Source organism: Nycticebus coucang, chromosome 10 (genome assembly GCF_027406575.1).
Source record: "Nycticebus coucang isolate mNycCou1 chromosome 10, mNycCou1.pri, whole genome shotgun sequence".
Lineage (NCBI taxonomy): Eukaryota > Metazoa > Chordata > Mammalia > Primates > Lorisidae > Nycticebus > Nycticebus coucang.
Window position 1 is genome coordinate 92,200,068 of NC_069789.1, and position 18,563 is coordinate 92,218,630.

Sequence of the window (18,563 nt, forward strand, 5' to 3'; positions counted from 1 at the left end):
ACAATAAAAAAATCTTCAAACAAAAAAATGCCCTGGTCCAGATGGCTTCACACCACAATTCTATCAAACCTTCAAGGAAGAGCTTATTCTCATACTGCAGAAATTATTTCAAAAAATTGAGGAGGAAGGAATCTTCCCCGACATGTTCTACGAAGCAAACATCACCCTGATACCAAAACCAGGAAAAGACCCAACTAAAAAGGAGAATTTCAGACCAATTTCACTAATGAATATAGATGGAAAAATTCTCAACAAAATCCTAGCCAATAGATTACCGCTTATCATCAAAAAAGTCATTCATCATGATCAAGTATGTTTCATCCCTGGGATGCAAGGCTGGTTTAACATATGCAAGTCTGTAAATGTTATTCACTACATCAACAGAAGCAAAAACAAAGACCATATGATCCTCTCAATAGATGAAGAAAAAGCATTTGATAAAATCCAGCATCCTTTTCCAATTAGAACACTGAGGAGTATAGGCATAGGTGGCACATTTCTGAAACTGAAGCTATCTATGACAAACCCATAGCTAATATTTTACTGAATGGAGTAAAACTGAAAGCTTTTCCTCTTAGAACTGGAACCAGACAAGGTTGTCCTCTGTCACCATAATTATTCAACATAGTGCTGGAAGTTCTAGCACAATTAGGCAAGACAAGAAAAATAAAGGGAATCCAAATGGGAGCAGATGAGGTCAAACTCTCCTTCTTTGCTGATGATATGATCTTATACTTAGAGAACTCTAAAGACTCAACCATAAGACTCTTGGAAGTTATCAAAAAATACAGTAATGTCTCAAGATATAAAATCAATGTCTGCAAGTCAGTTGCCCTTGTATACGCCAACAGCAGCCAAGATGGGAGGTTAATTAAGGACACAACTCCCTTCACCATAGCCCCATAGAAAATGAAATACTTAAGAATATACCTAACAAAAGAGGTGAAGGACCTCTATTAAGAAAATTATAGTACCCTAAGAAAGGAAATAGCAGAGGATTTTAACGAATGGAAGAACATACCATGCTCATGGCTGAGAAGAATCAACGTTGTTAAAATGTCTATACTTCCCAGAGCAATCTACCGATTAAAAGCCATTCCTATTAAAATACCAACATCCTATTTTTAAGACTTGGAAAAAATGATTCTTTTATGGAACCAGAATAAATATAGCTAAGGCAGTTCTTAGTAATAAAAACAAAGCCACAGGTATCACCATACCAGATTTTAGGCTGTACTACAAGGCCATAGTGCTCAAGACAGCATGTACTGGCCCAAAAATAGAGACATAGACATTTGGAATTGAATAGAAAACCAGGAAATGGAACCAACAACTGATAACCACTGAATCTTCAATAAACCAAACAAGAATGTCCACTGGGGGAAAGACTCCCTATTCAATAAACAGTACTGGGAGAACTGGATATTCACATGTAAAAGACTGAAACTGGACCCACACTTTTCCCTCTCACAAAAATTGATTCAAGGTGGATAAAGGACTTAAATTTAAGGCATGAAACGATAAAAATCCTCAAAGAAAGAATAGGAAAAACTGGAAGATATTGGCCTGTGGAAAGACTTTATGAAGAAGACTGCCATGGCAATAGCAATAACAGCAATAATAAACAAATGAGATTTAATTAAACTGAAAAGCTTCTGTACAGCCAAGGAGACAACAACCAAAGCAATTATGACAACCCACCCAATGGGAAAGGATATTTGCATATTTTGAATCAGACAAAAACTTAACTAGGATCGATCTATACAGACCTTAAATTAATCCACAAGAAAAAAACAATCCCATACATCAATGGGGAAGAGAGATGAACAGAACCTTCTCTAAAGAAGACAGACGAATGGCTAGCAAACACATGAAAAAAATGCTCATCATCCCTAATTATTAGAGAAATGCAAATTAAAACCATCCTGAGATAGCATCTAACCCCAGCGAGAATAGTCCATATCACAAAATCTCAAAACTGCAGATGCTGGCATGGATGTGGAGAGAAAGGAACACCTTTATACTGCTGATGGGACTACAAACTAATAACAATCTTTTTGGAAGGAAGTATAGAGAAACCTTAAAGAACTCAACCTAGACCTCCCATTTGATCTACAAGTCACTGGACACCTATCCAGAATGAATTGTTGATTCTTTGCTGTAATCCCGGTACATTGGGAGGCTAATGTGGGAGGATAGCTAGAGCTCAGGAGTTCAAGCTTACAGTGAACTATGATTGTACCTCTGCACTCTAGCATGGACAACATACCAAGACCTTGTCTCTAAAAATATAAAATAAATAAAAGGATTTGTGGGTTTTTTTTCTTTTTTATTGTTTGGAATTCATTGAGGGTACAAAGAATTAGGTTACAGTGATTGCATTTGTTAGGTAAAGTCTCTCTTGGAATGTGTCCCACCGCCAAGAGGTGTGCCATACACCATAACCCCCCATCCTCCTCCCTTCTCCCCTTTACCCACTCTCTCCTCTATCCCTCACCTAGTATTAGATCATCTACTGCCTTCATTTTAGAATTGAGTCCATTGGATTCTTGCTTCTTCTTTCTCGTGATGCTTTACTAAGAAGAATGTTATTGATGTTGGTGAAAAGAAAGATAGATGATGTATTACATGAGTAGGAAAGTATATATTGCCTCTACTCATAAAATATTTTCAGAAAGGGAGGGATCTGACAGAATATTCAGTGAAAAATTACTAATTCACAAGCATTTGAAATAAATATAAATTAAGGGAATTAATTTTATTATAAGCTAAATGATAATTATTTTCTTATGTAATTCTTAACTATTGTCATTTTGATCATTTTATAGGAAAGAGGCAGTGGATTTTCATGCAGATCACCAGTCAAGACCCTTTTATAAGTAGGTACTGAATTTGGGGGGTTAGTGATATACAAAGGAAGTTATCCTAGAAAACTAAAGAGATACATTTTTACAGATGAATTCAAAAATTTGTTGCAGGTGAATACTCTCCCAAAAGGACCATGCAACCTCTTGCAACTACACAGAATTCTTTTCTAAGAATTCTTTTTTCTTTCGTTAGTTAAGAAGTCTTATATGCCATTATTAAATATCTTAAACTTTAATCAGTAAAGAATAGGGTAATTTGATTAGATTACAAAGAAGCTGGCTCTCTATTCAGATTTCAGTGGCTTGGAAATGGAGTGAAAATTGTATTTTATGTTGAATATTTTATTGTGCTTTTAAACTCTATTTTGATAATCTTGTATACATAAAAATATTCATAGAACCCTTATATTTCAGCTAAATACTTCTATATGTAGTTTCTTAAAATATAGCAAATAATATGTTAAAACTGAATCTATATTATAAATATTTGGGATATAATTAAATTTAATTGAATATTGTACATCTTCATGTTACTATTGAGAGACAAAGGAATATTTACATTTCTAACAAAGAAAAACGTTATATTAGCCAAACTGCTACAATGGACATGACATTTGATATCTTACACAAAGCAATGGTAGGGTTTTTCCTAATGTTTTGTATAAGAACATTATGTTTATTTTTATAAATTTTGGATTAATATGAGGGTACATACAATTTGGTTACGTTGTTTGCATTTGTAAGGTAGTCAGAGTTATAGTTGAGTCATTGACCTAGAGGATGTCCCGTATACCATATACCCCTTATTATGTATGGTATAGGTTATTATGTTCCCAAGCCTTATTAGACAAGGCAAATCACAATAGTGATATTTAGCATTAAGGTACATAGCACTTTTACTAGGATGAGTTTGTGTACTTAATTGTCTGTATTCATGTGTGAAGAGGTCCTTGTGAGTCTCTTAGGGTAGAGGTATGAATACTTTTTTGTACATGCTATTTCTTAGAAGTATTCTTCTAACTGAACTGTAGTGATTTAAAAATGAAGTACTGAAGGGAGTTAGATCATATAACATGGGGGAACTGTGTAAAATAGTGTGAAGAGGCGCAAAAGGGCCTGTCACACCATGCTCCTTCCTCCAAAATGGGCCTATTCTTCCTCTACTTTGAATGAGAGAGAAAGATGGCCTTCTTTGAGAAGTATTTTGTTCCTGCTTAACACAGTAAGGGAATGATATTACTTATTTCAAAATTAAATTTATCATTGCTTCCCTGTACACATATAGAAGTGAAAAAAAAAATGAAGTATTGTTTTTTTTTTTATACTTTGGGGGACTATGACTCAGTGTTGGATTTTTAATTAAGAATCTGCAATCTTAAGATTTAAGAATCTTAAATCTTAGTAATTTAAGATAGGAATTACTCAGAGTAGCTTCACGCTAATGAAAGAATATTTCTTGATGGCCTGTTTATTCTTTTGTTCTTTATTACTAAACTAATTTGGTGTTTATTGATTTAGCATTATTTGTCAGTATTTGAATTATAATAGTTCTACATAAAAAAATTAAATAAATTCTCACTAAAAATATTTTATAAGGCATTCATCACTCTCATCAATTTCTCTCATCAATTTCTCTATTATGAAATTGTATGTGACTGCAGTGGTAAACCATGTGAAAATAAAAAGGGAAATCCTCTATATTTTTACAGAGAAATTAGACATAGATCAATAATATGCATTTTATGGCTCAGTACGTGTAGCTCTGCAGCTAGGGCACTAGCCACATACACCAGAGCCCACAGGTTCAAACCCAGCCTGGGTCTGGCAAGCAACAATGAAAACTACAACAAAAAAATAGCTGGGCCTTATGATGGGTACTGTAGTCCCAGCTACTTGGGAGGCTGAAGCAAAAGAATTGCTTAAGCCCAAGAGTTTGAGGTTGCTGTGAGTTGTGACGCCACGGCACTCTACTGAGGGTGACATAGTGAGACTCTGTCTCAAAAAAACAAAAACAAAACAATATGCATTTTAAGTCAATGAAATAGTTTTCATTCAACCTAACAGTGATTTTGTGCTAATAGAAATTGATTTGACATTATTAGTGATGTATAATGAGTTGAACCTCTGTAAGACAGTATATAAAAATTTTTTCCTACCCATATGAAATTTACTATGTCCAACAGTTCTATGATCATAACCTTAAGGTCTGTGTTGAAGTATTCAAATTTAAATATATCCTTACTATTAAAAGAGATATCTAGGTTGACAGAAAAAAGAAGCAAAGTAATCTTTTACCTGTTTTATAGTGAGCTAATCCAGTTTATTACAAGTGGTCCTGTTATTGCCATGGAGATTTTAAAAGATGATGCTATCTGTGAATGGAAAAGACTACTTGGACCTGCAAACTCTGGGGTGGCACGCACAGATGCTTCTGGAAGCATTAGAGCCCTCTTTGGAACAGATGGCATAAGAAATGCAGCACATGGTCCTGATTCTTTTGCTTCTGCTGCCAGAGTAAGGTGTTTTAAAAATATTTTAATTCTGTTGTAGTTTTGTTAAATGTACTGGATATATAATGTCAATATATAAAAATAAATAGTATTTTTGGTATACTTAAAACAATCAGAATGTGTAATTTTGGGAGAGATTTCCATTCATGTGGTAAAAAACTAAATGATACCTAGAATGAACTGAACAAAATATGTTGAAAGTCTTTATGGTTTTGGCATAAGGGAACACTGTGGCTGGTTTGATCTTCTATCCAGACCACTAAAACTTTCTCCAGATCAGCCATCAGGCTGTTTCATTCTCTTATAATTTGAATGTTCACTGTAGTAGCACTTTTCATTTCCTTCAAGAACTTTTCCTTTGCATTCACAACTTAGCTGTTTGGCACAAGAAGCCTTGCTTTCAGCCTCTTTTGGCTTTGACATGCTTTTCTCAGTAAGCTTAATAATTTCTAGCTTGTGATTTAAAGTGAAAAAATTGTGCTCTTCTTTTCACTCGAACACTTACAGTTATTAATTGGTTTAACTTTAATATTGTTTTGTCTCAGGGAATAGGAGCCCCAAGAGAGGGAAAGAGGGGAATGGCCAGTTGGTGGAGCAGTCAGAACTGCTCTTATATGGGTCCAGTTTGTGTCACTACAGAACAATTACAAAAGTGACTTTAACGATCACTAATCACTGCTCACTGCAACAGATATAATAATAATGAAAACATTTGAAATATATGAAAATTAGCAAAATATCATAGAGACATGAAGCTGGTACATGCTATTGGAAAAAATAGTCCCAATGCTGTTTGCTGTAAACCTTCAGTTTGTAAAACATGTTATCTTCAAAGTACCATTAAACAAAATGAAACAAAGTAAGGTGTGCCTGTATGTATCTCTCTTCATAATATTTTTTCACTTAACAAACACCTAATTTAGAAATTGGCAACATAGGGCAGCGCCTGTGGCTCAGTGAGTAGGGCGCCGGCCCCATATACCAAGGGTGGCGGGTTTGAACTCAGCCCCCTGCCAAACTGCAACAAAAAATAGCCAGACATTATGGCTGGCGCCTGTAGAGAGAGAATCGCCTAAGCCCCAAAGCTGGAGGCTGCTGTGAGCTGTGACACCACGGCACTCCAAAAAACAAAAAGGAAATTGGCAAAATATCCAGCACCATTAGACATCAGGGAAAGGCAAATTAAAACCACAATGAGATACCACTACAGACTTATTAGAATGGCTGAAACTTAAAAGATTGAACGTACCAAATGCCAAAAAATGAGGAGGAACCAGAACTGTCCTACACTGCTGGTGGGAATTTAAAATGGTACAGCCAGGGTGGCGCCTGTGGCTCAAGGAGTAGGGCTCCGGTCCCATATGCCGGAGGTGGCGGGTTCAAACCCAGCCCTGGCCAAAAAAAAAGGGTACAGCCACTTTGGGAAACAATTTGTCAGTTTCCTAATATGTTATACATTCACCCAATGGTACAGCCATTCCATTCTCAAGTATTTACTCAAGAGAATGAAAGCAAATATCAATCCAAAGAAGAATTTTGCATGATTCATATGACTTTATTTGTAATACCCCAAAACTAGAAATAATCCACATGTTCAGCAGGTGAATGAACAACAAAACATAACTCTCTCCATGTGTGAAATACACTTTGGCATAAATAGGAATGAAGTATTAACATTTGTGTACATTATAGGGATGATCTCAAAATAATTTTTCTATAAGAAAGAAGCATATACCATATGATTCTATTTATATAAAATTGTAGAAATAATTTATAATCACACAAAGCATATGAATGGTTACAGGGAAAAGGGAAAAGTAGGGAGTGGCAGAAGAAAGACATTTCCAAAGAGGGTAGGAGGTGCCATATATGCTTATTATCTTGATTGTGGTGATGTTTTCATGGAAGTGAACATATTTCAAAACTTGCCAAATTGTGTACTTTAAATGTGTGCAGTTTAATGTATGTCAGATTATATCTCTGTATATCTGTAGAAAAATACCCAGCTCTGCTCAACTATTAGCAATTCTTTGATACTGGGTGGGAGCTGGGTGGGAACCGAGTGAGGTACTTCCTTGTTGTTGCTTTCTTAGTACCTGCTGCATACCATTCTCCTTTAACGTGTTCAGAAAGTGCTTGCTTTTATGTCTATCTTTTCAGTAGACTAGGAATTCCTTAAAGATGCCCAGTGGATCTTCACATCTCCAGGATGTAGATCCAGGTTCAGAAAAGATTGGAATTAAAAATGACAACACACCAAACATTACTGAAGGCTCTCTAGGTTAAATAGGACATTTTAGTGTCCTATTTAATTCCCACAGTATCCTTTGTGGTGACTTACAATACCTTGGTTGACTCTTGTAGAAACTGAGACTCAAAAAGTGTAAGTATCATGCCCACATGAGGACTTGAACCCAGCCACTCAGTCTCCAGAGCTCTTTAGCTTAACTGCTGCTGCAGCCTACCCTGATTTAAACATTACAATCTTTCAGAACATGAAAGTAATAGAAACACCATTCAGAGAATTAAGGAAGTGTAGAAAAGAAAATTTGTTGCTCACACCTGTAATCTTTAGCAATTGGGAAGGCCAAGGTGGGAGGATCACTTGAGCTCAGGAGTTCACAATCAGCCTGAATAAGAGTAAGACCCTGTCTCTACTAAAAAAAAAAAAAAAGAAAGAAAGAAATAGAAAAATTAGCTGGGCATTGTGTCATGCATGCTCTTAGAGTCCCAGCTACTTAGGAGTCTGAGGTGAGAGGATCGCTTGAACCCAGGAGTCTGAGGTTGCTGTGAGCTAGGCTGAGGCCATGGTGCTCTTAGCCTGGGGCAACAGAGTGAGACTCTGTCTCAAAAATAAAAAAATTGTCAGCAATAATCCTTCCAGCAGTGTTTACAGTTTAACTGTTGATAGCATATTCCTTCTAGCTCATTCCTTTCATCATGTATACAGTTTTCATAGTAACCATCATTTTACATAATTTTAATCAATTTCAATTCTTTTTTTTTCCATTTAATATTATGTTACATTTTACCTGTTGCCAGATTACTATCATAATAGTAAATTTTAATGGCTGCAGAATATTCTCTTGCATGTATCTAACATGATTTATTTATTTAATTAATCTCTTTCTTTGGAAATGTAAGGAACATTGGGAATGGACATTTTGTTAGGTTCCAATTTTTTCACATTTGTGAATAATGGTGTATTGGTCATGTGACTTCATATTTATTTTTAAATTTTTTTGGATTATTGCTGGGGACAGATTTGTAATTTCATATTAGAACAGTATGTAGAAAGATGTTTAAGTGTTGTTTTTTGCTATTTTCACTTGGAACATTTACACAAATGATATCTACTTAAAATTACTACGTATGGGTAAAGCTTTGAAGGAACTTACAACTGGCAGTCATGTAACAATATTTTTATTGTTTTCATTAAAGTATTAATATAGTGAGATTACAACGAATCTTAGTGAAAATTATGAAGCCGTGCAACTATATATTTTATAATTGTTTAAAAGGTTTTAAAAATTGTATATTTAAAGCTTATCAAATTGAGTCTGAGTTTTTAACTTTTTTGGAAAGTTTTGAATATTTATCCTTTGCTGCAAGGAAATTTAGGGAAATATGAAAAGCCAAGAGTAATAGTAAGAACTCTTAGAAGGAAAAGAGATTTGTACAGAAAGTTTTAGCTCCTCAAATAGCAAAAGAACATGGAATTTTTTTGTGACTTTACATGTGTTGTGTGAAGACTTTGAGTGAGTTGCCATAACAATGACCTAGTAAAAGAGCTACTGCAAATGTTAGCCTAGATTAATAGGTGGCACAGAAATGGCAGAGAGAAAAAGAGAGCAAAGCCATAAAACACAATTATATTGTTTTCACTAAGAAGATATACTTATGTAAAACCTTTATACTCTTTGTCTTACATAAATATTTGTTCAGTGTGTGTAAATAGGTACTTGGAAAGCGCCATTTCTGTTTGCAAAGATTGAGGAAGAAAAGAAATAGAGGAAGTTGACACAAAAATAATTGGCCAGATAATTGGTTAAATAATTTGTTAAACTAAAAGTAGAATAATTTAGCATTGCTTTTCACTTTGTAAGGACAGATGATAGAAAAAGTACAGAGCTTTGGAGCCAGAATGATGAGGATTTGAATCTTGTAACTTGCTAACTTGTAAGGGCTTCCTGAGTCTCATTTTTTCATTTGTACAATGTGGGTACAGTGATTTTATTTATAGTATGCAGAACTTATGTGTCTGAATTCATTCATTCCAACATATTTATTAAGAAGCTACTAGTGGATAAACTAAAGTCCTGTTGATAAGGAGCTTAAATGTTTTCTGAGGTGGTTGTCAGATAATAAACATTAGATATATAAAGTGGAGTGGTAAGTGCTCTAAAGAAAATAAAGCAGAAGGGAATAGAGAAAGAGAGTAGAGCAGGGATTTTTTGTTGAATATTAGTACAGAATGCTATTAAAGGTAAGATATACAGTAAGCCTTCACAAACTCTGGTTTGAATTCTGAAGGAAATGAGATAGAAGACCATGCAAATATCTGGGAAAAGAGCATCTAGAAAAAAAGGGAACAATCCATGCAAAGATTCTGAGATGGGTACATATTTGCTACCTTCAAGGAATAGTGAGTAGTAGGCAAGACCAGTGATGCTGGAGCAGAAACCTAAGTAGAGGAAATGGCAGGAGGTTAGCTAAGAGGCATTGCCAGCAGGCAGGTCTCATAAGGACTTGCAGGACTTCCAGAACTTTGACATTCTTTCCAAATGGGATGGAGACCATGGAGTGTTCAGTGTTGAGGAGTGACCAGGAACTAAGGTTTTACAAATTTCATTCTGACTGCTGTATTAAGGATAGACCAGGTAGGATGGGGTTAAATATGTTACAGGAAAAGCTGGAATGGGACATCAGTTAAGTTAGGGATTTTGATAAACAGCATTGGTGGGTTTAAGAGAGACTGGAGGAGAGATAGTGGAGATGAGAATAAAGACCTCTCTTGTGAGTTTTTGTGAAGGGAACAGAGAAATGGAAATTATAGAAAAGGCATGCCCTTTCCAATTTGATTCTCTACTATGCTTTCTTTCAACCACAAGTGGATTGAAAATATAGTATGTGCAAGATGAGAAACCTATGTAAAAAGGAGGACCAACTTTGCATATAGGCTGGTTCTACAGAGCTGACTTTAGGACTTGAGTATTTGTGGATTTAGGAATGTGCAGGAGTCCTGGAACTACCCTGTTTCCCCAAAAATAAGACAGTTTAAGGTGTGTTCCCAAAGATATGCTGGGTCTTATTTTCAGGGGATGTCTTATCTTTCCTGTAAGTAGGTCTTATTTTCGGAGGATGTCTTATTTTCGGGGAAACAGGGTAATATATTTGTGTTTACTTCGAACCAGGCATTCATTTATGTGTTGTGGGGCCTACAAAGCTATGCAAATTTGTTTCTTCAAATAATACTTTGGTAGAAGGTAAAGGCTACTGAGCCATCTGTGGGCTTGCTGCCTGATATGTACAGAAGTTAATACCATGGCACCAGCCTTGGAGGAAAAAAAAAACTTTATTGCAAGTCATCTAACTGGGAGACAGGAGAAAATGCTCAAATCTGTCTCCCTGAACTGGAGGCTGGTTTGGATTTTATATGCATAGGATAATAACTCATGATCTGATTGAATCTCACAGTGAAGTAACACCTGGAAGCACCATCTGACTGGATCACATCATGGCGTGATGCCAGGGCTCATTCTGATTGGATCCTGGAGCCCGCCATACAGTGTCCAGTTTTTTTGTTTTTTTTTTGTAGAGACAGAGTCTCACTTTATGGCCCTTGGTAGAGTGCCGTGGCCTCACACAGCTCACAGCAACCTCCAACTCCTGGGCTTAAGCGATTCTCTTGCCTCAGCCTCCCAAGTAGCTGGAACTACAGGCGCCCGCCACAACGCCCGGCTATTTTTTGGTTGCAGTTTGGCCGGAGCGGGCCTGAACCCGCCACCCTCCGTATATGGGGCCGGCGCCCTACCGACTGAGCCACAGGCGCCGCCCAGTGTCCAGTTTTTTAATTCAGTCCCACCCCTCTGTCTGAGGACTTAGGTTTGACACATAGTTCCACGGTTGGTTCCTTTGGGCATGCTCAGGTTATATTACCTTCAACCTGGGGGTCCATGGCAACTTAAAAACAACTTACAACTTTGTTACATGTAAGTTGAGCTAGACTGGTCTGTTGTGGTTACACAAATACCATTGTAATCACAACTTTGGGGGAATACGGAGTGCTGACATGGGGCATCAGGAAAGGCCTCCTAAAGGAGGTGGTGTTTGAAGTAGCCTGTTACACCCTGGTAAGGTTCTTGGGAGCTTAGGGAAGAGGGCTTTGCAGGCAGTCCTCCTGTTACCAACATACAAGTTACATGTAACTCACAGGAACAGAGACTGTTGCATTAAGTCCCCTAGTTACAAACATCTGACTGACAAACAAAGCCTATTATAATAGGTAAATGTACCTGTTCTATCTAATATACAAATTCAACTTAGGAACAAACCTACAGAATCTACTTCATTCATACCTGGATTGCCCGTTTAGGGAATAGTAGAAATAATAGTAGTTGAAAGCTTAGAGGCAGGAAAGCATTTGTCTGAACAATTAAAAGCAATGATTAGCGTGACCATCTTTGAGCCTAGTTCAAATTGCTGGATTGTCATTTTAATAAGCCACGTGCAAAGCAAATAACACAGCCTGAATCTGGCTATAAAATATGGTTCCTTTTATTTTATTTCTATGCTAGGACTAAGTTTTAATTAACCAGAGTTTTCAGATTCTTGAATATCAATCTCTGTTTCTGTAAAGATTTCCTAGTTTTTGATTCTATTCTACTTTTTTTTTTTTTTTTTGTAGAGACAGAGTCTCACTTTATGGCCCTCGGTAGAGCGCCATGACGTCACACAGCTCACAGCAACCTCAAACTCTTGGGCTTGCATGATCCTCTTGACTCAGCCTCCTGAGCAGCTGGGACTACAGGCTCCCGCCACAATGCCCAGCTATTTTTTGGTTGCAGTTTGGCCGGGGCTGGGTTTGAACCCGCTACCCTCCATATATGGGGGCAGCGCCCTACTCACTGAGCTACAGGTGCCACCTTCTATTGTACTTTTTTAAGGAAAAATTTAAAATTAAATCTGTGTCTCATGAGCTGATGTCTTGAGGAAAATAGCTTTTGTGTTGGTTACTTCCAATAGTCAAAATTTCTTAAGACCTTGTCAGTTATAATCCTGGAAAATAGCATACTCCCATTACTTCAATCAACACTTCTTTGTATGTTCTTCTAAGTCTTGAAACAGAGTCTTTGTAAAACTCATTTTTAGAAAATTTGAAACAAAAGGTGAAACTTCAGAAGTAATTGCATAGTTCTTCCCTTTCACAGAAACATCTTTTGCGTTCAAGATAAGAGGTCATATGTCAAAGTCATTTCTCTTTGTCTTTAGGAAATAGAGTTCTTTTTTCCTTCGAGTGGAGGTTGTGGGCCAGCAAATACTGCTAAATTTACCAACTGTACTTGCTGCATTGTTAAGCCCCATGCTGTTAGTGAAGGTAAGTGATGTGCTGAATACAGTATAGCTGATAGATTTTGGTAAAAGGATAGTTCATTTTTGCTAATGTTTATTTTCTTGATGTACTTCACATGTAGAAATTAAAGTATACGTTTAGTATTTTAATTTATTTTTTTCTTTGAAGCCACATGAATAAAGGTGGCAAGATATATGGGAAAATCAGTCTAAACCTCTATTTATCTTTATTTTTGTGCATTTCTAGAAAGTGTTTCTTGGGTTGCTCATCATGCTTATAGCTCACTCATTCTACAACAGGCCTTGATTCCTTAATTTTTAATCTGCCTCCTGTGTTTCCAATCACATAACTGTGATTCATTTATTTCACCTAAACAACACTCCCAATGTACAGTTTAAAACAATGTTTACTACACCTGTAATATACCCTTCGTGAGAAAGTTGGAGGAATTTCCTTAAGATCTCAGTATGTGTAATAGTTCTTTGTCTGACATATATGTGCGTGTAGGTGTATACAAATGTGTACATATAAACATGTATATGTGTGTACCTATGTATATGTATCATATACATTGAGAGCTTGCAAGTTTTTTCTTATTTTTATTAATGTTTCCATTTCTTCCTCTGTTTATTTTGGTCTGTTGTAGTTATTTTTGCCATCTATTTCAAATCTTTTTGCAAGTTAATGGCATATAATTAAAACATTGGAATGTACTCAATATCCTGAATTGAATGGAATTTTAATTTTATGTTTTCTGAGCATCAAATCGATTCTCATATGTAGTAGAAAAGTGGGTAAATAAAATAAAACATAAAAAAGAAAACAATAAAAACTTATCTGTTTTTCTATTGTCCAAAGATAGTCATTGTTAATATTTTGATACATTTCCTCCAAATCGTTTTCTTCTGCATTTGTATATGTGTGTGTACATTGATACACATGAATGTAATTGATGACATGTCAGGTAGAGGTCTATAGGCTGTTTTAATTTTTGTGAGCATTTTTGGCTGCCTTTAAGCCTTTATGATTATTTTAATAGTTTATTTAATAGCAACCATATAGATGAAGGATAGCATTTGGATACTTAGGTTGTTTCCAGTTTTTTTTTTTTATTAAGTCTTTTGTATACAGATCATAAATACATTTATGCCCATTTCAGTGTGTTGATTATTTGTACAAATTGGAGTGCTTACTTACATCATACTAATCAGCATAGCTTTCATCTCATTTACCCAATTATAGCATTAGGACATTTGTGTTCTACACATGATAGAACATGTGTTTCCAGTTTTTTGATATTAAAAATAAAGCTTTGAAAAATATCTTTGTACACAAATATTTGCTGATATCTCTAATCATTTCCTCTGGCTACTTTCCTAGAAGTACAATTATTGGTTCAAAGGATATAAACCTTAGAGATCTTGCTGCATAATTAATACTTCTTTAGCTATTTAGGAAGTACTGTAATATCTGGTAGATCCTTAGGACCATAATTATAGGGAACTAATATGCGCAACGGGTAACGAACATTTATGGAGAATTTACCAGTATATACAGGGTGTCCATAAAATTCGTGTGCAATTTAAAATAGTGTGCCATTTAAATTTGCACGTGAACTTTATAGACATCCTTATATGGCAGATAGCAGACTGGTACCTTGTATGTCAATTTTCTTTAATCTTCACAGCAAGTATGTCAATTAGATTGATTTATTTTCCTTTTTCAGATAAAGCACACTAAAGCTTTGTGAGATTATTTCCCCTAATTAAGAATAAAGAATTCAGGATGTAAACTGTTGTTTGTTTTTTTTTTAACTCTATGTTATTTCCTCTATTGCTATCATCAATAGCAGTAACCACAAAAATGTCACATTGTTAGTAACACTTCTATGAGAAGTGACAGTAGTAGTTGAGATGGCTGGTGTTGAAAACTATGAAAAAAAGTTTGAATCTTACGTTGTACCCGTTTTTCTTACCTGGGGAGATATGTGTATGCATATTGGGTATCTCTAATCTGAAAATCTAAAATCCAAAACTTTTTAAGCATCAACATTATGCTTAACCGCAATATTCATTAGAAGATCTTGGGTTTCAGATTTTTGGATTAGGGATGCTGAACTGGTATATATATGCAAATATTTCAAAATCCAAAAGAGTCTGAAGTCCAAAACACTTCTGGTCCTGAGCATTTTGAATAAGAGATATTCAACTTGTACACCCATACATATGTATGTGTACACACAGATAATTACACATGCATGTATCTATATACAAACACATAATGGGCTCACATTTGAATATGATGAAATAAATTCTTGCTTAAAAGGCATCAACTTTTTAAAAAGCTTATCTTTGATACCTTATTATGTTTTGTTCTATTAGATTTTTATCTGGTTTAATCTTGTCTGAGGAAAAATGTGATGCATGGAAAGAGACTGAACTAAAATAAGGCAGAATTAGAATAAATATTCCTTCTATACTTTAATAATTGGACAGATAAATATAGCTAAAATCTAGTAAAATTGGTAATGTATGTAAGTGAATGGTGATGTCAAAATAACCAATTTTATAATATATAATTTTTATATTTATACAGGATTAAATAGTTTCTAAATAGTTTTTAGTCAGCTGTTCTTTAAAGATTAACTGTATTTATATATTCATATTTTATATGTAACATTAGAGTATATAAATTTATTAAGGAAAAATAAATTTGTAGAAAATCTGCTCAGATGCCAGAATAAATTTTGGCATTCCAAAGGTTTTTCTTTTCTTTTCTTTTCTTTCTACATCTGAATTTCTGGGACACTTTAAAACCATTTTGAAGTGTATAATTAACCCAGTTCAAATTTAACTATGGTTATAATGAAATATAGTTTTAAGTCTTATATGGAATTAATATTAGATTCATTTAGCCCCTTCAATTGCTAGATTATCTTTTCTATAATGGTCCCATCTCCTGGTATATTTAATTTTACCTATAGTCTAGTAAAGGCATACAAGAAGGTATTTTTAAAGGAGTTGCTTATAAGCATTTAAAATGGAATAGGGTCTGCCTTCTGTTGAGCATTTGAAATGGAATAGGGTCTGGCCTTCACAACAGAAGGCCAGAATAGCCTGTTGATAAAGCAGAACTTAAGTTCATTGCTTAATACTGTAAGGGAGAGCACAACCTTGATGGATGGAGTTTTTACAGACTTCACAAGGCCAAGGTTATGAGCAGATATGGTAGAGTTCAGAGTCTAACCTTGAGAGGTTTAAGGTATCTTTCAGTGCAGTGATCTGAGATTGGGCAGAGTTCGTGATAATAGTTTAGGGTTAGTGGAAACAGTCAGCTAAGGATCTTAACCAAGTCTTGTAAGTACACACTTGTTTGATAAATGAGTTGTTTGCCCAATTGAGGGAATATGGTGAAAGGGGGGCAGTTTGAATAGTCTATTGTTGGAATTGATGGATTTAAGGGAAGTTCCTGAAGGGAACAGTGATGTTATTTACTGATTTACATCCTTATCTTTCTGGGCAAGAATTTCTTGGCACAAATAGTAGTTATGTGTATTTAGGTGGCCTTAGTTCATTGTCCTATGGTTAATCTATATTGATGCGGTGATTTTACTTCTCACTTCTTAGAAAACTAGAAAAAAAGTGCCTAGCTTGTGGACTGGATGGTGGGAAAAATAATAAAGTGTGTTTGAGGCATTTGTGGCTTTTTACATATACAGATTGAAATATATATTGTCATCTTGGGATTTAGGTTTTAAAAGAGTAGAAAAACAAGGTGAATGTTCTTGTTTCTTGTGTTCTTTTTATTTTTTTATTTCACAATTATGTAGTATGTTTTTATGTTCCCAGTATTATTTATAAGTATAAAGTATAAATAGTTAGTTTAATTCCATCAGTGAAAATAATTATTTTTAACCTGAAATCCAACTATGTAGTTTGAAGTCTGACTCTGCTACTAGCGATGGGATAGTAGATAAATTATGTTACCTCTTTCTACTTTATGTCCTTATTTGTAAAATGAGAAAATAGTATACCTTCTTCATGGAGTAACTAAGAATTAAATGTGTTAGTATAAGACAGAAGTCACTTAGAACAGTACCCAGAGCTTAGTTAAGTGCTATGTAAGTGTTAGACGTTGTTACTGTCATGGGTCCTCTATTAGTACTGCTGCTGCTGCTGCTGCTGCTGCTAATTTCGTTATCTTTTAATTTTTAAGTAGAGTGGAATGACTCTCTAGTAATAAAGCCCTAGTTTAAAATGCTAACAAAAGTCCAACATCTACATCTGTCATCCACAGTAAAAAAAAAAGAGAAGCTCATCATTGTTAAAGGAACGAAGTGCTTTAATTATTTTCTCTATTAAAGTCTAGGCCTGATTTAAGTTTATGAAGTAGATTTATTGCTTACATCTGGTTGATTCAGCAGCTATTTTCTGATTGCCTATTATAGTTGGCTCTGGGCAGAGATGGTAGCCAAATATGCAAGAGCTGCTTTTGCATTTGTACTAGCCAAATAGATTACCCTTTTTAAGAAGGCTGAAGTTTTGTTAGAGATTTTTCTTTCTCATAATAGATGCATGCATTAAACACGTTTACTGCATTGTTGATAACATATTTCTTTCTAAAATTTAGTTTCTTCATCAGTAAAGTGAGGCAAGATGTTTGAAAAGTTTCATCTGAACCTTTTTGAACCGAGATATTCTATCATTTCTTTGAAACTGTGTAGAAAATTCTTACAAAAGAAAATTATATTCTGTATCTCAATTTGTGTTTTGGTTGTAAAAATTCTATTTTCATGAAAATTACAAAGCAATTTAAAATTTTATTTTTAAAAGACATTTAGAGACTTTTGGCATGGTCTGTATTTAATTAACTAGGATACAAGTAATTTATTAAAATGTTGACCAATTTAACATCAGAATTGGCTCTGATAGGCTAATTGAAGCAGGACTGATAACTGCATAGTCTTTCTTATCACGCTCCTCACTTTTAAAAACTGAGTTACTCTTCCTCAGAGCCTCTTTCAGAGTTTTAATATTCACTGTAATGGTGGTTCTGATACTAAATAGGCCTAATAGACTCATTCCACTTAATACCATCTCCTGAATTTAGGCTGATTGAGTTGGTTAAGTTCTCAGGTTTTTTGTATTAGATTTTCTTTATGCAGTTCGGCTTCTGGGATACTATTAAAGAGGCATGAAATGTTTGTGTGTTAATAGATTGGATTTAAACGCTGTAAATATAACTCAGTTTCAGCAGAAATTTTTGAAGTGGGTCCAGTTTTGCTTAGAACACCATTTTGGAGTTCTGTGCATTTATGTTCTATTTGAAGAGTAAACAGATGGACTCCTAACAGATGCACAAATACATTGAACTACATATAGGACTGTGACTTTGAATGCATAGAGCTTACTCTGCATTTTAGAAACATAAAGCTACAGGCAGTAAAACTATCTTATGAATTTATAAATTTTGAGAACTTTAAATAATGGTTTATTAATTTAGAATGCATCTCAAGAATTCTGTTAGTCCCTACCAAAGAATGCTAACTTTTAGGAAGGATAATGGTCCTGAAGAGATAGGTGTGTATTAAGATTAAAATAAAATTCATTTACA

At 34.9% G+C, this 18,563-nt stretch overlaps 1 protein-coding gene across 3 annotated transcripts in view; it reads left to right on the plus strand.

The window, feature by feature from the left end:
• The window catches only part of NME7 (NME/NM23 family member 7), a 182,861-nt gene that overhangs the window by 65,518 nt on the left and 98,780 nt on the right, over positions 1–18,563 (plus strand). For all 3 annotated transcript variants that reach the window (XM_053604197.1, XM_053604198.1, XM_053604199.1), the window contains exons 5-7: positions 2,829–2,879; positions 5,174–5,381; positions 12,869–12,974. In XM_053604197.1, the coding sequence (XP_053460172.1) occupies positions 2,829–2,879; positions 5,174–5,381; positions 12,869–12,974 (365 nt within the window). The remainder of the gene's footprint in view (positions 1–2,828; positions 2,880–5,173; positions 5,382–12,868; positions 12,975–18,563) is intronic.